This window comes from Carcharodon carcharias, chromosome 1 (genome assembly GCF_017639515.1).
Source record: "Carcharodon carcharias isolate sCarCar2 chromosome 1, sCarCar2.pri, whole genome shotgun sequence".
Taxonomy (NCBI): Eukaryota; Metazoa; Chordata; class Chondrichthyes; order Lamniformes; family Lamnidae; genus Carcharodon; species Carcharodon carcharias.
In genome coordinates, this window is record NC_054467.1 from 271,582,216 (window position 1) to 271,608,396 (window position 26,181).

The 26,181-nt window shown below is 62.0% G+C and overlaps 1 protein-coding gene across 1 annotated transcript in view; it reads left to right on the top strand.

Moving 5' to 3' along the window:
* Positions 1 to 26,181, top strand: part of LOC121276109 (dynactin subunit 1-like) — a gene marked incomplete at its 3' end in the record, with an annotated part of 249,284 nt that overhangs the window by 210,136 nt on the left and 12,967 nt on the right. The window contains exons 21-22 of the mRNA XM_041184072.1: positions 16,451 to 16,593; positions 20,287 to 20,441. Coding sequence (XP_041040006.1) covers positions 16,451 to 16,593; positions 20,287 to 20,441 — 298 coding nt within the window. The remainder of the gene's footprint in view (positions 1 to 16,450; positions 16,594 to 20,286; positions 20,442 to 26,181) is intronic.

The window sequence follows — 26,181 nt, forward strand, 5'->3', positions numbered from 1 at the left end:
GTGAGCGGGTAAGGGGTGGGTTGTCTCGGAGTGGGTGAGGGGATAAGGGTGGGTTGTCTTGGGGTGGGTGAGGGGGTAAGGTGTGGGTTGTCTCAGGGTGGGTGGGCGACTAAGGGATGGGTTGTCTCGGGGTGAGGTGAGCAGGTAAGGGTTGGGTTGTCTCGGGGTGGGTGAGCGGGTAAGGGGTGGGTTGTCTCGCTGTGGGTGAGATGGTAAGGCGTGGGTTGTCTCGGAGTGGGTGAGGGGGTTAGGGGTGGGTTGTCTCAAGGTGAGGTGAGCGGTTAAGGGGTGGGTTGTCTCGGGGTGGGTGGGGGCTAAGGGGTGGGTTGTCTGGGGGTTGGTGAGCGGTTAAGGGGTGGGTTGTCTCTGGGTGAGGCGATCGGGTAAGGGGTGGGTTGTCTCGGGGTGGGTGAGGGGGGTAAGGGGTGGCTTGTCTGGGGGTTGGTGAGTGGGTAAGGGGTGGGTTGTCTGGGGCTGAGGTAAGCGGGTAAGGGGTGGGTTGTCTCGCAGTGGGTGAGGGGGTAAGGGGTGGATTGTCTCGGGGTGGGTGAGGGGGTAAGGGGTGGATTGTCTCGGGGTGAGGTGAGCAGGTACGGGGTGGGTTGTCTTGGCGTGAGATGAGCGGGTAAGGGGTCGGTTGTCTCGGGGTGGGTTGTCTCTGGGTGTGTGAGCGGGTACGGGGTGGGCTGTCTCGGAGTGGGTGAGGGGGGTAAGGGGTTGGTTGTCTCGGGGTGAGGTGAGCGGGTAAGGGGTTGGTTGTCTCGGGGTGTGTGAGCGGGTAAGAGGTGGGTTGTCTCGGGGTGAGGTGAGCGGGTAAGGGGTGGGTTGTCTCCGGGTGAGGTGAGGGGGTAAGGGGTGGGTTGTCTCGGCGTGAGGTGAGCGGGTACAGGGTGGGTTGTCTCGGGGTGAGGTAAGGGGGTAAGGGGTGGGTTGTCTGGGGGTTGGTGAGCGGGTAAGGGGTGGGTTGTCTCGGGTTGAGGTGAGCGGGTAAAAGATGGGTTGTCTTGGGGTGGGTGGGGGGTAAGGGGTGGGTTGTCTGGGGGTTGCTGAGCAGGTAAGGGGTGGGTTGTCTCGGGGTGAGGTGAGCGGGTAAGGGGTGGGTTGTCTCGGGGTGAGGTGAGCGGGTAAGGGGTGGGTTGTCTCGGGGTGAGGTGAGGGGGTAAGTGGTAGGTTGTCTCGGGGTGAGGTGAGCGGGTAAGGGGTGGGTTGTCTCGGGGTGAGGTGAGCGGGTAAGGGGTGGGTTGTCTCGGGGTGAGGTGAGCGGGTAAGGGGTGGGTTGTCTCGGGGTGGGTGAGGCGGTAAGGGCTGGGCTGTCTCGGGGTGGGTAAAGGCTGGGCTGTCTCGGGGTGTGTGAGGGGTGGGTTGTCGCGGGGTGGGTGAGCGGGTAAGGGGTCGGTTGTCTCAGGGTGGGTGAGCGGTTATGGGGTGGGTTGTCTCAGAGTGTGTAAGGGGTGGGTTGTCTCGGAGTGAGGTGAGCGGGTAAGAGGCGGGTTATCTCGGGGTGGGTGAGGGGTTACTGTGTGTGTTGTCTGGTGTGGGTGAGGGAGTAAGGGGTGGGTTGTCTGGGGGTTGGTGAGGGGGTAAGGGGTGGGTTGTCTCGGGGTGGGTGAGTGGCTAAGGGGCGTGCTGTCTGGGGGTTGTTGAGCGGGTACGGGGAGGGTTGTCTGGGGGTGAGGTGAGCGGGTACGGGGGTGTTGTCTCGGGGTGGGTGAGCGGGTACGGGGATGGTTGTCTCGGGGTGGGTGAGAGGGTACGGGGTGGGTGAAGGGGTAAGGGGTGGGCTGTCTCGGGTGGGTGAGCGGGTACGGGGAGGGTTGTCTCAGGGTGGATGAGCGGGTACGGGGAGGGTTGCCTCGGGGTGGGTGAGCGGGCACGGGGTGGGTTGCCTCGGGGTGGGTGAGGCGGTACGGGGTGGGTCGTCTCGGGGTGGGTGAGGGGGTAAGGCGTGGGTTGTCTCGGGGTGGGTGAGAGGGTATGGGATGGGTTGTCTCGGGGTGGGTGAGGGGCTATGAGGTGAGGGGGTATGGGGTGAGTTGTCTCGGGGTGGGTGAGGGGGTATGGGGTGGGTTGTCTCGGGGTGGGTGAGAGGATAAGGGGTGGGTTGTCTCGGGGTGGGTGAAGGGTTAAGGGGTGGGTTGTCTCGGGGTGGGTGAGGAGGTAAGGGGTGGGTTGTCTCGGCGTGATGTGAGCAGGTAAGGGGTGGGTTGTCTCGGGGTGAGTGAAGGGGTACGGGGTGGGTTGTCTCGGGGTGGGTGAGGGGGTAAGGGGTAGGTTGTCTCGGGGTGAGGTGAGCTGGTAAGGGGTGGATTGTCTCGGGCTGGGTGAGGGGGTATGGGGTGGGTTGTCTCGGGGCGGGTGAGGGGGTAAGGGGTGGGTTGTCTCGGGGTGGGTGAGCGGATAAGGGGTGGGTTTTCTCGCAGTGGGTGAGGGGGTAAGGTGTGGGTTGTCTCGGAGTGGGTGAGGGGGTAAGGGGTGGGTTGTCTCGGAGTGTGTGATGGGGTTGGGGGTGGGTTGTCTCAGGGTGAGGTGAGTGGCTAAGGGGTGGGTTGTCTCAGGGTGGGTGGGGGCTAAGGGGTGGGTTGTCTCCGGGTGAGGTGAGGGGGTAAGGGATGGGTTGTCTCGGCGTGAGGTGTGCGGGTACAGGGTGGGTTGTCTCGGGGTGAGGTGAGGGGGTAAGGGGTGGGTTGTCTGGGGGTTGGTGAGCGGGTAAGGGGTGGGTTGTCTCGGGTTGAGGTGAGCGGGTAAAAGATGGGTTGTCTCGGGGTGGGTGAGGGGTGGGTTGTCTCGGGGTGTGTGAGCGGGTACGGGGTGGGCTGTCTCGGGGTGGGTGAGGGGGTAAGGGGTGGGCTGTCTCGGGGTGGGTACGGGGTGGGCTGTCTTGGGCTGGGTGAGGGGGTAAGGGGTTGGTTGTCTCGGGGTGAGGTGAGCAGGTAAGGGGTTGGTTGTCTCGGGGTGTGTGAGCGGGTAAGAGGTGGGTTGTCTCAGGGTGAGGTGAGCGGGAAATGGGTTGGTTGTCTCGGGGTGGGTGAGCGGGTAAGGGGTGGGTTGTCTCCGGGTGAGGTGAGGGGGTAAGGGGTGGGTTGTCTCGGCGTGAGGTGAGCGGGTACAGGGTGGGTTGTCTCGGGGTGAGGTGAGGGGGTAAGGGGTGGGTTGTCTGGGGGTTGGTGAGCGGGTAAGGGATGGGTTGTCTCGGGGTGAGGTGAGCAGGTAAGGGGTGGGTTATCTCGGGGTGAGTGAGCGGGTAAGGGGTGGGTTGTCTCGCAGTGGGTGAGCGGGTAATGGGTGGGTTGTCTCGGAGTGGGTCAGCGGGTAAGGGGTGGGTTGTCTCGCAGTGGGTGAGCGGGTAATGGGTGGGTTGTCTCGGAGTGGGTCAGTGGGTAAGGGGTGGGTTAGCGGGTAAGGGGTGGGTTGTCTCAGAGTGGGTGATGGGGTTAGGGGTGGGTTGTCTCAGGGTGAGGTGAGCGGCTAAGGGGTGGGTTGTCTCAGGGTGGATGGGGGCTAAGGGGTGGGGTGTCTCGGGGTGGGTGAGCGGGTAAGGGGTGGGTTGTCTTGGGGTGGGTGAGGGGTTAAGGGGTGGGATGTCTCGGGATGGGTTGTCTCGGGGTGGGTGAGGGGGTAAGGGGTGGGTTGTCTCGGCGTGAGGTGAGCGGGTAAGGGGTCGGTTGTCTCGGGGTGGGTGAGGGGTGGGTTGTCTCGGGGTGTGTGAGCGGGTACGGGGTGGGCTGTCTTGGGCTGGGTGAGGGGGTAAGGGGTGGGTTGTCTCAGGGTGGGTGAGCGGCTATGGGGTGGGTTGTCTCGGGGAGTGTGAGCGGGTAAGAGGTGGGTTATCTCGGGGTGGGTGAGGGGTTACTGTGTGTGTTGTCTGGGGTGGGTGAGGGGGTAAGGGGTGGGTTGTCTCGGGGTGGGTGAGGGGGGTAAGGTGTGGGTTGTCTCGGGGTTGTTGAGGGGGTACGGGGTGGGTTGTCTTGGGGTGGGTGAGGGGGTAATGGGTGGGCTGTCTGGGGGTGGGTGAGGGGGTAAGGGGTGGGTTTTCTCGGGGTGAGGTGAGCGGGAAGGGGTGGGTTGTCTCGGGGTGAGATGAGCGGGTATGGGGTGGGTTGTCTCGGGGTGGGTGAGGGGGTAAGGGGTGGGCTGTCACGGGGTGGGTGAGGGGGTAAGGGGTGGGTGAGGTGATGGGGTAAGGGGTGGGTGAGGTGAGCGGGTACGGGGTGGGCTGTCTCCGGGTGGGTAAGGGGGTACGGGGTGGGTGAGGGGGTAAGGGGTGGTTTTCTCGGGGTGAGGTGAGCAGGTAAGGGGTGGTTTTCTCGGGGTGAGATGAGCGGGTAAGGGCTGGGCTGACTCGGGGTGGATGAGCGGGTAAGGGGTGGGCAGTCTCGGCGTGGGTAAGGGGGTACGGGGTGGGTGTGGGGGTAAGGGGTGGGCTGTCTCGGGGTGAGGTGAGCGGGTATGGGGTGGGCTGTCTCGGGGTGAGGTGAGTGGGTAAGGGGTGGGCTGTCTCGGGGTGTGGTGAGTGGGTAAGGGGTGGGCCGTCTCGGGGTGAGGTGAGTGGGTAAGGGGTGGGCTGTCTCGGGGTGAGGTGAGTGGGTAAGGGGTGGGCTGTCTCGGGGTGAGGTGAGCGGCTACAGGGTAGGGGTAGGCTGTCTCGGGGTGAGGTGAGTGGGTAAGGGGTGGGCTGTCTCGGGGTGAGGTGAGCGGGTACAGGGTAGGGGTGGGCTGTCTCGGGGTGAGGTGAGTGGGTAAGGGGTGGGCTGTCTCGGGGTGAGGTGAGTGGGTAAGGGGTGGGCTGTCTCGGGGTGAGGTGAGCGGGTACAGGGTAGGTGTGGGCTGTCTCGGGGTGAGGTGAGCGGGTACAGGGTAGGGGTGGGCTGTCTCGGGGTGAGGTGAGCAGGTACAGGGTAGGGGTGGGCTGTCTCGGGGTGAGGTGAGCGGGTACAGGGTAGGGGTGGGCTGTCTCGGGGTGAGGTGAGCGGGTACAGGGTAGGGGTGGGCTGTCTCGCGGTGAGGTGAGTGGGTAAGGGGTGGGCTGTCTCGGGGTGAGGTGAACGGGTACAGGGTAGGGGTGGGCTGTCTCGGGGTGAGGTGAGTGGGTAAGGGTGGGCTGTCTCGGGGTGAGGTGAGTGGGTAAGGGGTGGGCTGTCTCGGGGTGAGGTGAGCGGGTACAGGGTAGGTGTGGGCTGCCTCGGGGTGAGGTGAGCGGGTACAGGGTAGGGGTGGGCTGTCTCGGGGTGAGGTGAGCGGGTACAGGGTAGGGGTGGGCTGTCTCGGGGTGAGGTGAGCGGGTACAGGGTAGGGGTGGGCTGTCTCGGGGTGAGGTGAGCGGGTACAGGGTAGGGGTGGGCTGTCTCGGGGTGAGGTGAGCGGGTACAGGGTAGGGGTGGGCTGTCTCGGGGTGAGGTGAGTGGGTACAGGGTAGGGGTGGGCTGTCTCGGGGTGAGGTGAGCGGGTACAGGGTAGGTGTGGGCTGTCTCGGGGTGAGGTGAGTGGGTACAGGGTAGGGGTGGGCTGTCTCGGGGTGAGGTGAGTGGGTAAGGGGTGGGCTGTCTCGGGGTGAGGTGAGTGGGTAAGGGGTGGGCTGTCTCGGGGTGAGGTGAGTGGATAAGAGGTGGGCTGTCTCGGGGTGAGGTGAGCGGGTACAGGGTAGGGGTGGGCTGTCTCGGGGTGAGGTGAGTGGGTAAGGGGTGGGCTGTCTCGGGGTGAGGTGAGTGGGTAAGGGGTGGGCTGTCTCGGGGTGAGGTGAGCGGGTAAGGGGTGGGCTGTCTCGGGGTGAGGTGAGCGGGTACAGGGTAGGGGTGGGCTGTCTCAGGGTGAGGTGAGCGGGTAAGGGGTGGGCTGTCTCGGGGTGAGGTGAGTGGGTAAGGGGTGGGCTGTCTCGGGGTGAGGTGAGCAGGTACAGGGTAGGGGTGGCCTGTCTCGGGGTGAGGTGAGTGGGTATGGGGTGGGCTGTCTCGGGGTGAGGTGAGCGGTACAGGGTAGGGGTGGGCTGTCTCGGGGTGAGGTGAGCGGGTATGGGGTGGGCTGTCTCGGGGTGAGGTGAGTGGGTAAGGGGTGGGCTGTCTCGGGGTGAGGTGAGTGGGTACAGGGTGGGGGTGGGCTGTCTCGGGGTGAGGTGAGTGGGTAAGGGGTGGGCTGTCTCGGGTGAGGTGAGTGGGTACAGGGTAGGGGTGGGCTGTCTCGGGGTGAGGTGAGTGGGTATGGGGTGGGCTGTCTCGGGGTGGGTGAGTGGGTAAGGGGTGGGCTGTCTCGGGGTGAGGTGAGTGGGTATGGGGTGGGTTGTCTCGGGGTGAGGTGAGGGGGTAAGGGGTGGGTTGTCTGGGGGTTGGTGAGCGGGTAAGGGGTGGGTTGTCTCGGGTTGAGGTGAGCGGGTAAAAGATGGGTTGTCTCGGGCTGGGTGAGGGGGTAAGGGGTGGGTTGTCTCGGGGTGAGGTGAGCGGGTAAGGGGGTGGGTTGTCTCGGGGTGGGTGAGCGAGTAAGGGATGGGTTGTCTCGGGGTGAGGTGAGCAGGTAAGGGGTGGGTTGTCTCGGGTGGGTGAGCGGGTAAGGGGTGGGTTGTCTCGCAGTGGGTGAGCGGGTAATGGGTGGGTTGTCTCGGAGTGGGTCAGCTGGTAAGGGGTGGGTTGTCTCGCAGTGGGTGAGCGGGTAATGGGTGGGTTGTCTCGGAGTGGGTCAGTGGGTAAGGGGTGGGTTGTCTCGGAGTGGATCAGCGGGTAAGGGGTGGGTTAGCGGGTAAGGGGTGGGTTGTCTCGGAGTGGGTGATGGGGTTAGGGGTGGGTTGTCTCAGGGTGAGGTGAGCGGCTAAGGGGTGGGTTGTCTCAGGGTGGATGGGGGCTAAGGGGTGGGGTGTCTCGGGGTGGGTGAGCAGGTAAGGGGTGGGTTGTCTTGGGGTGGGTGAGGGGGTAAGGGGTGGGATGTCTCGGGGTGGGTGAGGGGGTAAGGGGTGGGTTGTCTCGGCGTGAGGTGAGCGGGTAAGGGGTCGGTTGTCTCGGGGTGGGTTGTCTCGGGGTGTGTGAGCGGGTACGGGGTGGGCTGTCTTGGGCTGGGTGAGGGGGTAAGGGGTGGGTTGTCTCAGGGTGGGTGAGCGGCTATGGGGTGGGTTGTCTCAGAGTGTGTAAGGGGTGGGTTGTCTCGGGGAGTGTGAGCGGGTAAGAGGTGGGTTATCTCGGGGTGGGTGAGGGGTTACTGTGTGTGTTGTCTGGGGTGGGTGAGGGAGTAAGGGGTGGGTTGTCTGGGGTTGGGGAGGGGTTAAGGGGTGGGTTGTCTCGGGGTGGTTGAGGGGTTAAGGGGTGGGTTGTCACGGGTTGCGTGAGGGGGTAAGTGGTGGGTTGTCTCGGGGTGGGTGAGGGAGTATGGGGTGGGTGAGGGGGTAAGGGGTGGATGCGGTGAGCGGGTAAGAGGTGGGTGAGATGAGGGCGTATGGGGTGGGCTGTCTTGGGTTGGGTGAGGGGGGTAAGGGGTGGGTTGTCTCGGGGTGGGTGAGGGGGTACGGGGTGGGTGAGGGGGTAAGGGTGGGTTGTCTCGGGGTTGTTGAGGGGGTACGGGGTGGGTTGTCTTGGGGTGGGTGAGGGGGTAATGGGTGGGGCTGTCTGGGGGTGGGTGAGGGGGTAAGGGGTGGGTTTTCTCGGGGTGAGGTGAGCGGGAAGGGGTGGGTTGTCTCGGGGTGGGTGAGGGGGTAAGGGGTGGGCTGTCTCGGGGTGGGTGACGGGGTAAGGGGTGGGTGAGGTGATGGGGTAAGGGGTGGGTGAGGTGAGCGGGTACGGGGTGGGCTGTCTCCGGGTGGGTAAGGGGGTACGGGGTGGGTGAGGGGGTAAGGGCTGGGCTGACTCGGGGTGGGTGAGGGGGTAAGGGGTGGTTTTCTCGGGGTGAGGTGAGCAGGTAAGGGGTGGTTTTCTCGGGGTGAGATGAGCGGGTAAGGGCTGGGCTGACTCGGGGTGGATGAGCGGGTAAGGGGTGGGCTGTCTCGGCGTGGGTAAGGGGATACGGGGTGGGTGAGGAGGTAAGGGGTGGGCTGTCTCGGAGTGAGGTGAGCGGGTATGGGGTGGGCTGTCTCGGGGTGAGGTGAGCGGGTATGGGGTGGGCTGTCTCGGGGTGGGTGAGCGGGTATGGGGTGGGCTGTCTCGGGGTGAGGTGAGTGGGTAAGGGGTGGGCTGTCTCGGGGTGAGGTGAGCGGGTACAGGGTAGGGGTGGGCTGTCTCGGGGTGAGGTGAGTGGGTACAGGGTAGGGGTGGGCTGTCTCGGTGTGAGGTGAGTGGGTACAGATGGGTTGTCTCAGGGTGGGTTAGGGGGTAAGGGGTGGGTTATCTCAGGGTGGGTGAGGGGTTAAGGGGTGGGTTGTCTCAGGGTGGGTGAGGGGGTAAGGGGTGGGCTGTCTGGGGGTGAGGTGAGGGGGTAAGGGGTGGGTTGTCTCAGGGTGGGTGAGGGGTTAAGGGGTGGGTTGTCTCAGGGTGGGTGAGGGGTTAAGGGGTGGGCTGTCTCGGGGTGAGGTGAGTGGGTAAGGGCTGGGCTGTCTCAGGGTGAGATGAGCGGGTACAGGGTAGGGGTGGGCTGTCTCAGGGTGAGGTGAGTAGGTAAGGGGTGGGCTGTCTCGGGGTGAGGTGAGCGGGTATGGGGTGGGCTGTCTCGGGGTGAGGTGAGTGGGTAAGGGGTGGGCTGTCTCGGGGTGAGGTGAGCGGGTACAGGGTAGGGGTGGGCTGTCTCGGGGTGAGGTGAGTGGGTAAGGGGTGGGCTGTCTCGGGGTGAGGTGAGCGGGTACAGGGTAGGGGTGGGCTGTCTCGGGGTGAGGTGAACGGGTATGGGGTGGGCTGTCTCGGGGTGAGGTGAGTGGGTAAGGGATGGGCTGTCTCGGGGTGAGGTGAGTGGGTAAGGGGTGGGTTGTCTCAGGGTGGGTGAGTGGGTAAGGGGTGGGCTGTCTCGGGGTGAGGTGAGTGGGTAAGGGGTGGGCTGTCTCGGGGTGTGGTGAGTGGGTAAGGGGTGGGCTGTCTCGGGGTGAGGTGAGCGGGTACAGGGTAGGGGTAGGCTGTCTCGGGGTGAGGTGAGTGGGTAAGGGGTGGGCTGTCTCGGGGTGAGGTGAGCGGGTACAGGGTAGGGGTGGGCTGTCTCGGGGTGAGGTGAGTGGGTAAGGGGTGGGCTGTCTCGGGGTGAGGAGTGGGTAAGGGGTGGGCTGTCTCGGGGGAGGTGAGCGGGTACAGGGTAGGTGTGGGCTGTCTCGGGTGAGGTGAGCGGGTACAGGGTAGGGGTGGGCTGTCTCGGGGTGAGGTGAGCAGGTACAGGGTAGGGGTGGGCTGTCTCGGGGTGAGGTGAGCGGGTACAGGGTAGGAGTGGGCTGTCTCGGGGTGAGGTGAGTGGGTACAGGGTAGGGGTGGGCTGTCTCGTGGTGAGGTGAGTGGGTAAGGGGTGGGCTGTCTCGGGGTGAGGTGAGCGGGTACAGGGTAGGGGTGGGCTGTCTCGGGGTGAGGTGAGTGGGTAAGGGGTGGGCTGTCTCGGGGTGAGGTGAGTGGGTAAGGGGTGGTCTGTCTCGGGGTGAGGTGAGCGGGTACAGGGTAGTTGTGGGCTGTCTCGGGGTGAGGTGAGCGGGTACAGGGTAGGGGTGGGCTGTCTCGGGGTGAGGTGAGCGGGTACAGGGTAGGGGTGGGCTGTCTCGGGGTGAGGTGAGCGGGTACAGGGTAGGGGTGGGCTGTCTCGGGGTGAGGTGAGCGGGTACAGGGTAGGGGTGGGCTGTCTCGGAGTGAGGTGAGCGGGTACAGGGTAGGGGTGGGCTGTCTCGGGGTGAGGTGAGCGGGTACAGTGTAGGTGTGGGCTGTCTCGGGGTGAGGTGAGTGGGTACAGGGTAGGGGTGGGCTGTCTCGGGGTGAGGTGAGCGGGTACAGGGTAGGGGTGGGCTGTCTCGGGGTGAGGTGAGTGGGTAAGGGGTGGGCTGTCTCGGGGTGAGGTGAGTGGGTAAGGGGTGGGCTGTCTTGGGGTGAGGTGAGTGGGTAAGGGGTGGGCTGTCTCGGGGTGAGGTGAGTGGGTAAGGGGTGGGCTGTCTCGGGGTGAGGTGAGCGGGTACAGGGTAGGGGTGGGCTGTCTCGGGGTGAGGTGAACGGGTATGGGGTGGGCTGTCTCGGGGTGAGGTGAGTGGGTAAGGGATGGGCTGTCTCGGGGTGAGGTGAGTGGGTAAGGGGTGGGTTGTCTCAGGGTGGGTGAGTGGGTAAGGGGTGGGCTGTCTCGGGGTGAGGTGAGTGGGTAAGGGGTGGGCTGTCTCGGGGTGTGGTGAGTGGGTAAGGGGTGGGCTGTCTCGGGGTGAGGTGAGCGGGTACAGGGTAGGGGTAGGCTGTCTCGGGGTGAGGTGAGTGGGTAAGGGGTGGGCTGTCTCGGGGTGAGGTGAGCGGGTACAGGGTAGGGGTGGGCTGTCTCGGGGTGAGGTGAGTGGGTAAGGGGTGGGCTGAATCGGGGTGAGGTGAGTGGGTAAGGTGTGGGCTGTCTCGGGGTGAGGTGAGTGGGTAAGGGGTGGGCTGTCTCGGGGTGAGGTGAGTGGGTAAGGGGTGGGCTGTCTCGGGGTGAGGTGAGCGGGTACAGGGTAGGGGTGGGCTGTCTCGGGTGAGGTGAGTGGGTAAGGGGTGGGCTGTCTCGGGTGAGGTGAGTGGGTAAGGGTGGGCTGTCTCGGGGTGAGGTGAGTGGGTAAGGGGTGGGCTGTCTCGGGGTGAGGTGAGCGGGTACAGGGTAGGGGTGGGCTGTCTCAGGGTGAGGTGAGCGGGTAAGGGGTGGGCTGTCTCGGGGTGAGGTGAGTGGGTAAGGGGTGGGCTGTCTCGGGGTGAGGTGAGCGGGTACAGGGTAGGGGTGGGCTGTCTCGGGGTGAGGTGAGTGGCTATTGGGTGGGCTGTCTCGGGTTGAGGTGAGCGGGTACAGGGTAGGGGTGGGCTGTCTCGGGGTGAGGTGAGCGGGTATCGGGTGGGCTGTCTCGGGGTGAGGTGAGTGGGTAAGGGGTGGGCTGTCTCGGGGTGAGGTGAGTGGGTACAGGTGGGGGTGGGCTGTCTCGGGGTGAGGTGAGTGGGTAAGGGGTGGGCTGTCTCGGGGTGAGGTGAGTGGGTACAGGGTAGGGGTGGGCTGTCTCGGGGTGGGTGAGTGGGTAAGGGGTGGGCTGTCTCGGGGTGAGGTGAGTGGGTATGGGGTGGGCTGTCTCGGGGTGGGTGAGCGGGTAAGGGGTGGGCTGTCTCGGGGTGAGGTGAGTGGGTAAGGGTGGGCTGTCTCGGGTGAGGTGAGCGGGTACAGGGTAGGGGTGGGCTGTCTCGGGGTGAGGTGAGTGGGTAAGTGGTGGGCTGTCTCGGGGTGAGGTGAGCGTGTACAGGGTAGGGGTGGGCTGTCTCGGGGTGAGGTGAGCGGGTACAGGGTAGGGGTGGGCTGTCTCGGGGTGAGGTGAGCGGGTACGGGGTAGGGGTGGGCTGTCTCGGGGTGAGGTGAGCGGGTAAGGGGTGGGCTGTCTCGGGGTGAGGTGAGTGGGTAAGGGGTGGGCTGTCTCGGGGTGAGGTGAGTGGGTATGGGGTGGGCTGTCTCGGGGTGAGGTGAGTGGGTACAGGGTAGGGGTGGGCTGTCTCGGGGTGAGGTGAGCGGGTATGGGGTGGGCTGTCTCGGGGTGAGGTGAGCGGGTACGGGGTGTGCTGTCTCGGGGTGAGGTGAGCGGGTATGGGGTGGGCTGTCTCGGGGTGAGGTGAGCGGGTACAGGGTAGGGGTGGGCTGTCTCGGGGTGAGGTGAGCGGGTATGGGGTGGTTGTCTCGGGGTGAGGTGAGTGGGTACAGGGTAGGGGTGGGCTGTCTCGGGGTGAGGTGAGCGGGTATGGGGTGAGGTGAGTGGGTAAGGGGTGGGCTGTCTCGGGGAGGTGAGTGGGTAAGGGGTGGGCTGTCTCGGGGTGAGGTGAGCGGGTACAGGGTAGGGGTGGGCTGTCTCGGGTTGAGGTGAGCGGGTACAGGGTAGGGGTGGGCTGTCTCGGGGTGAGGTGAGCGGGTACAGGGTAGGGGTGGGCTGTCTCGGGGTGAGGTGAGCGGGTACAGGGTGTGGGGTGGGCTGTCTCGGGGTGAGGTGAGCGGGTACAGGGTATGGGGTGGGCTGTCTCGGGGTGAGGTGAGCGGGTACAAGGTAAGGGGTGGGCTGTCTCGGGGTGAGGTGAGTGGGTACAGGGTAGGGGTGGGCTGTCTCGGGGTGAGGTGAGCGGGTACAGGGTAGGGGTGGGCTGTCTCGGGGTGAGGTGAGTGGGTACAGGGTAGGGGTGGGCTGTCTCGGGGTGAGGTGAGCGGGTATGGGGTGGTTGTCTCGGGGTGAGGTGAGCGGGTACAGGGTATGGGGTGGGCTGTCTCGGGGTGAGGTGAGTGGGTAAGGGGTGGGCTGTCTCGGGGTGAGGTGAGTGGGTAAGGGGTGGGCTGTCTCGGGGTGAGGTGAGCGGGTACAGGGTAGGGGTGGGCTGTCTCGGGTTGAGGTGAGTGGGTAAGGGGTGGGCTGTCTCGGGGTGAGGTGAGCGGGTACAGGGTATGGGGTGGGCTGTCTCGGGGTGAGGTGAGCGGGTATGGGGTGGTTGTCTCGGGGTGAGGTGAGCGGGTACAGGGTATGGGGTGGGCTGTCTCGGGGTGAGGTGAGCGGGTACAGGGTATGGGGTGGTTGTCTCGGGGTGAGGTGAGCGGGTACAGGGTATGGGGTGGGCTGTCTCGGGGTGAGGTGAGCGGGTACAGGGTATGGGGTGGGCTGTCTCGGGGTGAGGTGAGCGGGTATGGGGTGGGCTGTCTCGGGGTGAGGTGAGCGGGTACAGGGTAGGGGTGGGCTGTCTCGGGGTGAGGTGAGTGGGTAAGGGGTGGGCTGTCTCGGGGTGAGGTGAGTGGGTAAGGGGTGGGCTGTCTCTGGGTGAGGTGAGCGGGTACAGGGTATGGGGTGGGCTGTCTCGGGGTGAGGTGAGCGGGTATGGGGTGGTTGTCTCGGGGTGAGGTGAGCGGGTACAGGGTATGGGGTGGGCTGTCTCGGGGTGAGGTGAGCGGGTACAGGGTATGGGGTGGTTGTCTCGGGGTGAGGTGAGCGGGTACAGGGTATGGGGTGGGCTGTCTCGGGGTGAGGTGAGCGTGTACAGGGTAGGGGTGGGCTGTCTCGGGGTGAGGTGAGCGGGTACAGGGTAGGCTGTCTCGGGGTGAGGTGAGCGGGTACAGGGTATGGGGTGGGCTGTCTCGGGGTGAGGTGAGCGGGTACAGGGTAGGGGTGGGCTGTCTCGGGGTGAGGTGAGCGGGTACAGGGTAGGGGTGGGCTGTCTCGGGGTGAGGTGAGCGGGTACAGGGTAGGGGTGGGCTGTCTCGGGGTGAGGTGAGCGGGTACAGGGTAGGTGTGGGCTGTCTCGGGGTGAGGTGAGCGGGTACAGGGTAGGGGTGGGCTGTCTCGGGGTGAGGTGAGCGGGTATGGGGTGGTTGTCTCGGGGTGAGGTGAGCGGGTACAGGGTAGGTGTGGGCTGTCTCGGGGTGAGGTGAGCCGGTACAGGGTAGGGGTGGGCTGTCTCGGGGTGAGGTGAGCGGGTATGGGGTGGGCTGTCTCGGGGTGAGGTGAGTGGGTAAGGGGTGGGCTGTCTCGGGGTGAGGTGAGCGGGTACAGGGTAGGTGTGGGCTGTCTCGGGGTGAGGTGAGTGGGTATGGGGTGGGCTGTCTCGGGGTGAGGTGAGCGGGTACAGGGTAGGTGTGGGCTGTCTCGGGGTGAGGTGAGTGGGTACAGGGTAGGGGTGGGCTGTCTCGGGGTGAGGTGAGCGGGTACAGGGTATGGGGTGGGCTGTCTCGGGGTGAGGTGAGTGGGTAAGGGGTGGGCTGTCTCGGGGTGAGGTGAGCGGGTACAGGGTGGGGTGGGCTGTCTCGGGGTGAGGTGAGTGGGTAAGGGGTGGGCTGTCTCGGGGTGAGGTGAGCGGGTACAGGGTAGCGGTGGGCTGTCTCGGGGTGAGGTGAGTGGGTATGGGGTGGGCTGTCTCGGGGTGAGGTGAGCGGGTAAGGGGTGGGCTGTCTCGGGGTGAGGTGAGCGGGTACAGGGTAGGGGTGGGCTGTCTCGGGGTGAGGTGAGCGGGTACAGGGTAGGGGTGGGCTGTCTCGGGGTGAGGTGAGCGGGTACAGGGTATGGGGTGGGCTGTCTCGGGGTGAGGTGAGTGGGTACAGGGTAGGGGTGGGCTGTCTCGGGGTGAGGTGTCTCGGGGTGAGGTGAGTGGGTACAGGGTAGGGGTGGGCTGTCTCGGGGTGAGGTGAGCGGGTACGGGGTAGGGGTGGGCTGTCTCGGGGTGAGGTGAGCGGGTACAGGGTAGGTGTGGGCTGTCTCGGGGTGAGGTGAGCGGGTACAGGGTATGGGGTGGGCTGTCTCGGGGTGAGGTGAGCGGGTACGGGGTGGTTGTCTCGGGGTGAGGTGAGCGGGTACAGGGTAGGGGTGGGCTGTCTCGGGGTGAGGTGAGCGGGTACGGGGTGGGCTGTCTCGGGGTGAGGTGAGCGGGTATGGGGTGGGCTGTCTCGGGGTGAGGTGAGCGGGTAAGGGGTGGGCTGTCTCGGGGTGAGGTGAGCGGGTAAGGGGTGGGATGTCTCGGGGTGAGGTGAGTGGGTACAGGGTAGGTGTGGGCTGTCTCGGGGTGAGGTGAGTGGGTATGGGGTGGGCTGTCTCGGGGTGAGGTGAGCGGGTACAGGGTAGGTGTGGGCTGTCTCGGGGTGAGGTGAGTGGGTACAGGGTAGGGGTGGGCTGTCTCGGGGTGAGGTGAGCGGGTACAGGGTATGGGGTGGGCTGTCTCGGGGTGAGGTGAGCGGGTAAGGGGTGGGCTGTCTCGGGGTGAGGTGAGCGGGTATGGGGTGGGCTGTCTCGGGGAGAGGTGAGCGGGTATGGGGTGGGCTGTCTCGGGGTGAGGTGAGCGGGTACAGGGTAGGGGTGGGCTGTCTCGGGGTGAGGTGAGCGGGTATGGGGTGGGCTGTCTCGGGGTGAGGTGAGCGGGTATGGGGTGGTTGTCTCGGGGTGAGGTGAGTGGGTACGGGGTAGGGGTGGGCTGTCTCGGGGTGAGGTGAGTGGGTAAGGGGTGGGCTGTCTCGGGGTGAGGTGAGTGGGTAAGGGGTGGGCTGTCTCGGGGTGAGGTGAGCGGGTACAGGGTATGGGGTGGGCTGTCTCGGGGTGAGGTGAGCGGGTACGGGGTAGGGGTGGGCTGTCTCGGGGTGAGGTGAGCGGGTAAGGGGTGGGCTGTCTCGGGGTGAGGTGAGCGGGTACGGGGTAGGGGTGGGCTGTCTCGGGGTGAGGTGAGCGGGTATGGGGTGGGCTGTCTCGGGGTGAGGTGAGCGGGTATGGGGTGGGCTGTCTCGGGGTGAGGTGAGCGGGTATGGGGTGGGCTGTCTCGGGGTGAGGTGAGCGGGTACAGGGTAGGTGTGGGCTGTCTCGGGGTGAGGTGAGCGGGTATGGGGTGGTTGTCTCGGGGTGAGGTGAGCGGGTATGGGGTGGTTGTCTCGGGGTGAGGTGAGCGGGTACGTGGTAGGGGTGGGCTGTCTCGGGGTGAGGTGAGCGGGTAAGGGGTGGGCTGTCTCGGGGTGAGGTGAGCGGGTACAGGGTAGGGGTGGGCTGTCTCGGGGTGAGGTGAGCGGGTACAGGGTAGGGGTGGGCTGTCTCGGGGTGAGGTGAGCGGGTATGGGGTGGGCTGTCTCGGGGTGAGGTGAGTGGGTAAGGGGTGGGCTGTCTCGGGGTGAGGTGAGCGGGTATGGGGTGGGCTGTCTCGGGGTGAGGTGAGCGGGTTTGGGGTGGGCTGTCTCGGGGTGAGGTGAGCGGGTACGGGGTGGTTGTCTCGGGGTGAGGTGAGCGGGTACGGGGTGGTTGTCTCGGGGTGAGGTGAGCGGGTACAGGGTAGGGGTGGGCTGTCTCGGGGTGAGGTGAGCGGGTACAGGGTAGGGGTGGGCTGTCTCGGGGTGAGGTGAGCGGGTACAGGGTAGGGGTGGTTGTCTCGGGGTGAGGTGAGCGGGTACAGGGTATGGGGTGGGCTGTCTCGGGGTGAGGTGAGCGGGTATGGGGTGGGCTGTCTCGGGGTGAGGTGAGCGGGTATGGGGTGGGCTGTCTCGGGGTGAGGTGAGCGGGTACGGGGTAGGGGTGGGCTGTCTCGGGGTGAGGTGAGCGGGTATGGGGTGGGCTGTCTCGGGGTGAGGTGAGCGGGTATGGGGTGGGCTGTCTCGGGGTGAGGTGAGCGGGTACAGGGTATGGGGTGGGCTGTCTCGGGGTGAGGTGAGCGGGTATGGGGTGGGCTGTCTCGGGGTGAGGTGAGCGGGTATGGGGTGGGCTGTCTCGGGGTGAGGTGAGCGGGTATGGGGTGGGCTGTCTCGGGGTGAGGTGAGCGGGTATGGGGTGGGCTGTCTCGGGGTGAGGTGAGCGGGTAAGGGGTGGGTTGTCTCGGGGTGAGGTGAGCGGGTACGGGGTAGGGGTGGGCTGTCTCGGGGTGGGTGTTGATGGGGATTGTCTGTGTTCCAGGGTGAGGAGCTGAGTGAGGCCAGTGTGCGGCTGAGTTTGCTGGAGAAGAAACTGGATTGTTCATCGAAAGAGGCTGACGATCGAGTGGAGAAAATCCAGGTGAAGCTGCTGGAGACACAGGCCACCCTCAGGAGAAAGGAGAAGTGAGTCAGGGAGAGGGCACAGCTCGTGGGCAACTTCATGCCTCACTATCTGTCTCTGTGTGTCCCCCACCCTCCCTCCGCCCGCCTCGCCCTCCCTCCGCCCGCCTCGCCCTCCCTCCTCCCTCCCTGTCCCTCCTCCCTCTCCCTCCTCCCTCTCCCTCCCTCCTCCCGCTCCCTCTCCCTCTCCCTCCTCCCTCTCCCTCTCCCTCTCCCTCCTCCCTCTCCCTCCTCCCTCCCTCCTCCCTCTCCCTCCTCCCTCTCCCTCTCCCTCCTCCCTCTCCTCCCTCTCCCTCTCCCTCCTCCCTCCCTCTCCCTCCCTCTCCCTCCCTCTCCCTCCTCCCTCTCCCTCCTCCCTCTCCCTCCCTCCCTCTCCCTCCTCCCTCTCCCTCCCTCTCCATCCCTCTCCCTCCTCCCACCTCCCTCTCCCTCTCCCTCTCCCTCCTCCCTCTCCCTCTCCCTCTCCCTGCCTCCCTCTCCCTCTCCCTCTCCCTCTCCCTCTCCCTCTCACTCCCTCCCTCTCCATCTCCCTCTCCCTCCTCCCTCTCCCTCCTCCCTCTCCCTCTCCCTCTCCCTCTCCCTCCCTCCTCCCTCTCCCTCTCCCTCTCCCTCCTCCCTCTCCCTCTCCCTCACTCTCCCTCCTCCCTCTCCCTCTCCCTCTCCCTCCTCCCTCACTCTCCCTCCTCCCTCTCCCTCTCCCTCCTCCCTCTCCCTCCCCCACCTCCCTCTCCCTCTCCCTCTCCCTCCTCCCTCTCCCTCTCCCTCACTCTCCCTCCTCCCTCTCCCTCTCCCTCTCCCTCTCCCTCCTCCCTCCTCCCTCTCCCTCTCCCTCTCCCTCTCCCTCTCCCTCTCCCTCTCCCTCTCCCTCTCCCTCTCCCTCCTCCCTCTCCCTCTCCCTCTCCCTCCTCCCTCTCCCTCCCTCTCCCTCCCTCCTCCCTCCTCCCTCCCTCCTCCCTCTCCCTCCCTCTCTGAGCCTGTACGTGTATCTAATGACCTGGTTTTTTACACAGGGAGTTTGATGAGACAATGGATGCTCTGCAGGCCGACATCGATTCCCTCTCCCTCTCCCTCTCCCTCTCCCTCTCCCTCTCCCTCTCCCTCTCCCTCTCCCTCTCCCTCCCTCTCCCTCCTCCCTCTCCCTCCCTCTCCCTCTCCCTCTCCCTCCTCCCTCTCCCTCCCTCCTCCCTCCCTCTTCCCTCTCCCTCCCTCTCTGAGCCTGTACGTGTATCTAATGACCTGGTTTTTTACACAGGGAGTTTGATGAGACAATGGATGCTCTGCAGGCCGACATCGATTCCCTCTCCCTCTCCCTCTCCCTCCTCCCTCTCCCTCCTCCCTCTCCCTCCCTCCTCCCTCTCCCTCTCCCTCCTCCCTCTCCCTCCCTCTCCCTCCCTCCTCCCTCCTCCCTCCCTCCTCCCTCTCCCTCCCTCTCTGAGCCTGTACGTGTATCTAATGACCTGGTTTTTTACACAGGGAGTTTGATGAGACAATGGATGCTCTACAGGCCGACATCGATTCCCTCTCCCTCTCCCTCTCCCTCTCCCTCCTCCCTCTCCCTCCCTCTCCCTCCCTCCTCCCTCTCCCTCCCTCTCTGAGCCTGTACGTGTATCTAATGACCTGGTTTTTTACACAGGGAGTTTGATGAGACAATGGATGCTCTACAGGCCGACATCGATTCCCTCTCCCTCTCCCTCTCCCTCCCTCCTCCCTCCCTCCTCCCTCTCCCTCTCCCTCCTCCCTCTCCCTCTCCCTCTCCCTCCTCCCTCTCCCTCTCCCTCTCCCTCTCCCTCCTCCCTCTCCCTCTCCCTCTCCCTCTCCCTCCTCCCTCTCCCTCTCCCTCCCTCTCCCTCCCTCCTCCCTCTCCCTCCCTCCTCCCTCTCTCTCCCTCTCCCTCTCCCTCCTCCCTCTCCCTCTCCCTCCTCCCTCTCCCTCCCTCTCCCTCCCTCTCCCTCCCTCCTCCCTCTCCCTCCCTCTCCCTCCTCCCTCTCCCTCTCCCTCTCCCTCTCCCTCCTCCCTCTCCCTCTCCCTCTCCCTCCTCCCTCTCCCTCCTCCCTCTCCCTCCTCCCTCTCCCTCCTCCCTCTCCCTCTCCCTCTCCCTCTCCCTCTCCCTCCTCCCTCTCCCTCCTCCCTCTCCCTCTCCCTCTCCCTCTCCCTCCCTCTCCCTCCTCCCACCTCCCTCCTCCCTCTCCCTCTCCCTCTCCCTCCTCCCACCTCCCTCTCCCTCTCCCTCTCCCTCTCCCTCCTCCCTCTCCCTCTCCCTCCTCCCTCTCCCTCTCCCTCTCCCTCCTCCCTCTCCCTCCCCCTCCCTCCTCCCTCTCCCTCTCCCTCTCCCTCCTCCCTCTCCCTCTCCCTCTCTCCTCCTCCCTCTCCCTCCTCCCTCCTCCCTCTCCCTCCTCCCTCTCCCTCCTCCCTCTCCCTCTCCCTCTCCCTCTCCCTCCCTCTCCCTCCTCCCACCTCCCTCCTCCCTCTCCCTCTCCCTCTCCCTCCTCCCACCTCCCTCTCCCTCTCCCTCTCCCTCTCCCTCTCCCTCCTCCCTCTCCCTCTCCCTCTCCCTCCTCCCTCTCCCTCTCCCTCTCCCTCTCCCTCCTCCCTCTCCCTCTCCCTCTCCCTCCCCCTCCCTCCCTCTCCCTCTCCCTCTCCCTCCTCCCTCTCCCTCCCTCTCCCTCCCTCCTCCCTCCTCCCTCCCTCCTCCCTCTCCCTCCCTCTCTGAGCCTGTACGTGTATCTAATGGCCTGGTTTTTTACACAGGGAGTTTGATGAGACAATGGATGCTCTGCAGGCCGACATCGATTCCCTCTCCCTCTCCCTCTCCCTCTCCCTCTCCCTCTCCCTCTCCCTCTCCCTCTCCCTCTCCCTCCCTCTCCCTCCTCCCTCTCCCTCTCCCTCTCCCTCTCCCTCTCCCTCTCCCTCCTCCCTCTCCCTCTCCCTCTCCCTCTCCCTCTCCCTCCCTCCTCCCTCTCCCTCCTCCCTCTCCCTCTCCCTCCTCCCTCTCCCTCTCCCTCTCCCTCTCCCTCTCCCTCCCTCCTCCCTCCTCCCTCCCTCCTCCCTCTCCCTCCCTCTCTGAGCCTGTACGTGTATCTAATGACCTGGTTTTTTACACAGGGAGTTTGATGAGACAATGGATGCTCTACAGGCCGACATCGATTCCCTCTCCCTCTCCCTCCTCTCCCTCTCTCTATCCCTCCCTCTCCCTCCCTCTCCCTCTCCCTCTCCTCTCTCCATCTCCTTCTCTCTCCCTCCCTCTCCCTCCTCCCTCTCCCTCCCTCTCCCTCTCCCTCTCCCTCCCTCTCCCTCCCTCTCCCTCTCCCTCTCCCTCTCCCTCTCCCTCCTCCCTCTCCCTCCCTCTCCCTCTCCCTCTCCCTCCTCCCTCTCCCTCCCTCTCCCTCCCTCCTCCCTCTCCCTCCCTCTCTGAGCCTGTACGTGTATCTAATGGCCTGGTTTTTTACACAGGGAGTTTGATGAGACAATGGATGCTCTACAGGCCGACATCGATTCCCTCTCCCTCTCCCTCTCCCTCCCTCCTCCCTCTCCCTCCCTCTCCCTCCCTCTCCCTCTCCCTCTCCCTCTCCCTCCCTCTCCCTCCTCCCTCTCCCTCCCTCTCCCTCCCTCCTCCCTCTCCCTCCCTCTCCCTCCCTCCTCCCTCTCCCTCCCTCTCTGAGCCTGTACGTGTATCTAATGGCCTGGTTTTTTACACAGGGAGTTTGATGAGACAATGGATGCTCTGCAGGCCGACATCGATCAACTGGAATCTGAGAAGCTGGAGCTGAAGCAGCGTCTCAGCAGCCAGTCGAAACGTACAATCGAGGGGCTGAGGGGTTCGCCAGGCTCCGGCATTGCTTCCATAGTAACAGGTATCGTTTCCGGAGTAACAGGCTCTCCCTGCGTCCCTCCCGGCGTGAGTGAGTGGATAGGTGAGTGAGTGGAGTGTGAGCATGGGTGAGTGAACGAATGTGAGAGAGAGGGGTGAGTGTGTTTGTCTCTGAGGAACCATAAGACGTAGGAGCAGGAGGCCATTCGGCCCATCGAGTCTGCTCCACCATTCACTGAGATCATGGCTGATCTGATAATCCTCAACTCCACTTTCCTGCCTTTTCCCCATAACCCTTGATTCCCTTACTGATTAAAAATCTGTCTATCTCAGCCTTGAATATACTGAACGACCCAGCCTCTCCAGTCCTCTGTGGTGAAGAATTCCACAGATTGACCACCCTCCGAGAGAAGAAATTCCTGCTCATCTCTGTTTTAAATGGGTGACCCTCTTACTCTGAGTTTATGCTCTCTGGTCCTAGACTCTCCCACAAGGGGAAACAACCTCTCAGCATCTACCCTGTCAAACCTCCTAAGAATCTTATATGTTTCAATAAGGTCACCTCTCATTCTTCTAAACTCCAATGAATACAGGCCCAACCTACTCAACCTCTCCTCATAAGAAAATCCCTCCATCCCCGGGATCAACCTAGTGAACCTTCTCTGGACTGCCTCCAATGCCAGTTTATCTTTCCTTAGATAAGGGAATCAAAACTGTGTCATCCGCAAACTTGGCAAGAGTACATTCACCTCCCTCATCCAAGTCATTAATATATATTGAGGCCTCAGCACTGATCCCTGTGGCACTCCACTAGTTACAGGTTGCCATCCTGAAAATGCCCCCCTTATCCCAACTACGTCTTCTGTTAGTTAGCCAATCCTCTTATCCTTGCTAATATACTACCCCCAACACCATGAGCTCTTATTAAGTAGCCTAATGTGCAGTACCTTATCAAACACCTTTTGAAAATCCAAATATATTACATCTACTGGTTCCCCTTTATCTACCCTGCTTGTTACCTCCTCAAAGATTTCCCCTTCATGAAGCCATGCTGACCCTGCTTGATTAGAATATGTATTTCTAAATGCTCTGCTATTACATCCTTTATAACATTTTCCCAATGACAGATGTTAAGCTAACTGGCCTATAGTTACCTGTTTTTATCTCCCTCTCTTTTTGAATAAGAGTGTTACATTGGCAGTTTTCCAATCCTCTGGGACTTTTCCAGAATCTAAGGATTCTTGGACGGTTACCACCAGTGCATCCTCTATCTCTGCAGCTACTTCCTTTAATATCCTAGGATGTAACCCATAAGGTCTGAGGACTTATTGGCCTGTATCCCTATTAGCTTCCCTAGTACTTTTTCTCTAGTGATAATTATTGTATTGATTTCCTCCCCCTCCTTTTGCGCCTTGATTATTTAGTATTTTTGGAATGATATTAGTGTCTTCTAATGTGAAGACTGATGCAAAGTATTATTCATCTCCTTTGCCATTTCCTGGTTCCCCATTATTATTTTCCCAGCCTCATTCTCTAAGGGGCCTATGTTCACTTTGGCCTCTCTCTTCCTTTTTATTTATTTAAAGAAGCTCTGACTGTCTGTTTTATATTACTTGCTAGTTTACCATCAAAGTTTATTTTCTCACTCTTTACTATTCTTTTGGTCATCTTCTGTTGGTTTTTAAAACTTTCCCAATCCTCTTGTTTACCCCTAATCTTTGCCTCATTGTATGTTTTATCTTTCAATTTCATACTGTCCTTAACTTCCTTGGTTAACCATGGTTTGTTTATCCCCTTCTTAGAATCCTTCCTCACTGGGATATGTCTTTGTTGTGAGTCATGAACTATTTTCTTAAACGTCTGTCATTGTCCATCAACCGTCTTTTCTGCTAAACTCCTTTCCCAGTCCCCTCCAGCCAACTCTGCTCTCTTTGTAATTACTTTGTAATTACCCTTATTTAAGTTTAGCACAGTTGTTTCCAACCCAAGTTTCTCACTCTCAAACTGAATGCTAAACTCTACCATGTTATGGTCACTGTTTCCTAGGGGATCCTTTACTCTGAGATCATTTATTAAACCTGCCTCATTACACATTACCAGATCCAAAATAGTCTGATCCCTGGTTGGATTCACAACATATTGTTCTAGGAAACTGTCCCGAATACACACTGAATTCTTACTCGTGGGCACCTCTGTCAATTTGATTTTCCCAATTTAGATAAGATTGAAGTCACCCATGATTAATATACTGCTTTTTGTACATACCCTCATTATCTCCTGATTTACTCTCTGCCCTACAGTATAGTTACTGACAGGGGCCTATACACTACTCCCGCCAGTGTCTTCATCCCCTTGTTATTTCTTACCTCCACCCTTATGGAGGACATTGATAAGTTGGTGGAGTGAGCAGATAGGTGGCAGATGAAGTTCAACATGGAGAAGTGTGGGGTGATATATTTTGGTACGAAGAACATGGACAATGTAAAATAAGGGGTGAAATTCTGAAGGGGGTGCAGGAGCAGAATGACTTGGGTGTATATGTGCATAGATCATTGAAGGTGGCAGGACAGGTAGAGAAAGCAGTTAATAAAGTATATAGTATCCTAGGCTTTATTAATAGGGGCAAAGATACAAGAGCAGGGAGGTTATGCTGAATTTATATAAGACGCTCGTTAGACCTCAGGTGGGGAAACAATATGCGAGGATACGGGGAAAAGGCAACGCAGTGGCACTAGGAGAGGCAGTGCAGACATGATGGGCTGAATAGCATCTTCCTGTGCCGTTCAAATTCTGTGACTGTGTGTGAGACAGAGGGGTGAGTATATTTGTCTCAGTGCATGAGAGAGAGAGAGAGAGAGGAGAGTGTTTGACTAAACCCCATCCTCTAACTCACTCCCCCTCGATTAAACCCCACCCTGTCACTCACTCCCCCTCGATTAAACCCCACCCTGTCACTCACCCCCCATCGATTAAACCCCACCATGTCACTCACTCCCCCTCGATTAAACCCCACCCTGTCACTCACTCCCCCTCGATTAAACCCCACCCTGTCACTCACCCCCCATCGATTAAACCCCACCATGTCACTCACTCCCCCTCGATTAAACCCCACCATGTCACTCACCCCACATCGATTAAACCCCACCATGTCACTCACTCTCCCTCGATTAAACCCCACCCTGTCACTCACTCTCCCTCGATTAAACCCCACCCTGTCACTCACCCCCCCTCGATTAAACCCCACCATGTCACTCACTCTCCCTCGATTAAACCCCACCATGTCACTCACTCCCCCTCGATTAAACCCCACCCTGTCACACACCCCCCGTCGATTAAACCCCACCCTGTCACTCTCCCCCCCCTCGATTAAACCCCACCCTGTCACACACCCCCCGTCGATTAAACCCCACCCTGTCACTCTCCCCCCCCTCGATTAAACCCCACCCTGTCACACACCCCCCATCGATTAAACCCCACCCTGTCACTCACCCCCCCATCGATTAAACCCCACCCTATCACACACACCCCATCGATTAAACCCCACCCTGTCACACACCCCACCTCGATTAAACCCCACCCTGTCACTCACTCCCCCTCGATTAAGCCCCACCCTGTCACTCACCCCCCTCGATTAAACCCCACCCTATCACACACCCCCCATCGATTAAACCCCACCCTGTCACTCACCCCCCCATCGATTAAACCCCACCCTATCACTCACTCCCCCTCGATTAAACCCCACCCTGTCACTCACCCCACCTCGATTAAACCCCACCCTGTCACTCACTCCCCCTCGATTAAGCCCCACCCTGTCACTCACCCCCCTCGATTAAACCCCACCCTATCACACACCCCCCATCGATTAAACCCCACCCTGTCACTCACCCCCCCATCGATTAAACCCCACCCTATCACACACACCCCATCGATTAAACCCCACCCTGTCACTCACCCCCCTCGATTAAACCCCACCCTGTCACTCACTCCCCCTCGATTAAGCCCCACCCTGTCACTCACCCCCCTCGATTCAACCCCACCCTGTCACTCACCCCCCCTCGATTAAACCCCACCCTGTCACTCACTCTCCCTCGATTAAACCCCACCCTGTCATTCACCCCCCTTCGGTTAAACCCCACCCTGTCACTCACCCCCCCCTCGATTAAACCCCACCCTGTCACTCACCCCCCTTCTCGATTAAACCCCACCCTATCACACACCCCCCATCGATTAAACCCCACCCTGTCACTCACCCCCCCTCGATTAAACCCCACCCTATCACACACCCCCCATCGATTAAACCCCACCCTGTCACTCACCCCCCCTCGATTAAACCCCACCCTGTCACTCACCCCCCCTCGATTAAACCCCACCCTATCACACACCCCCCATCGATTAAACCCCACCCTGTCACACACCCCCCATCGATTAAACCCCACCCTGTCACACACCCCCCATCGATTAAACCCCACCCTGTCACTCACCCCCCCCTCGATTAAACCCCACCCTGTCACTCACTCCCCCTCGATTAAACCCCACCCTATCACACACCCCCCATCGATTAAACCCCACCCTGTCACACACCCCCCATCGATTAAACCCCACCCTGTCACTCACCCCCCCCTCGATTAAACCCCACCCTGTCACACACCCCCCCTCGATTAAACCCCACCCTGTCACACACCCCCCATCGATTAAACCCCACCCTGTCACTCACCCCCCCCTCAATTAAACCCCACCCTGTCACTCAGCCCCCATCGATTAAACCCCACCCTGTCACTCACCCCCCCCTCGATTAAACCCCATCCTGTCACCCACCCCTCCTCGATTAAACCCCACCATGTCACTCACTCCCCCTCGATTAAACCCCACCATGTCACTCACTCCCCCTCGATTAAACCCCACTCTGTCACTCACCCCCCTTCGGTTAAACCCCACCCTGTCACTCATTCCCCCTCGATTAAACCCCACCCTGTCACTCACCCCCTCTCGATTAAACCCCACCCTGTCAATCACTCTCCCTCGATTAAACCCCACCTTGTTACTCACTCCCCCTCGATTAAACCCCACCCTGTCACTCACTCCCCCTCGATTAAACCCCACCCTGTCACTCACCCCCCTCGATTAAACCCCACCCTGTCATTCACCCCCCTTCGATTAAACCCCACCCTGTCACTCACTCCCCCTCGATTAAACCCCACCCTGTCACTCACTCCCCCTCGATTAAACCCCACCCTGTCACTCACCCCCCTCGATTAAACCCCACCCTGTCATTCACCCCCCCCTCGATTAAACCCCACCCTGTCACTCACCCCCCCTCGATTAAACCCCACCCTGTCACTCACCCCCCCTCGATTAAACCCCACCCTGTCACCCACCCCTCCTCGATTAAACCCCACCCTGTCACTCACTCCCCCTCGATTAAACCCCACCATGTCACTCACTCCCCCTCGATTAAACCCCACCCTGTCACTTACCCACCTTCGGTTAAACCCCACCCTGTCACTCACCCCCCCCTCGATTAAACCCCACCCTGTCACTCACACCCCCTCGATTAAACCCCACCCTGTCACTCACCCCCCCTCGATTAAACCCCACCCTGTCACTCACCCCCCATCGATTAAACCCCACCCTGTCACTCACTCCCCCTCGATTAAACCACACCCTGTCACTCACTGCCCCTCGATTAAACCCCACCCTGTCACTCACTCCCCCTCGATTAAACCCCACCATGTCACTCACCCCCCTCGATTAAACCCCACCCTGTCACTCACCCCCCCTCGATT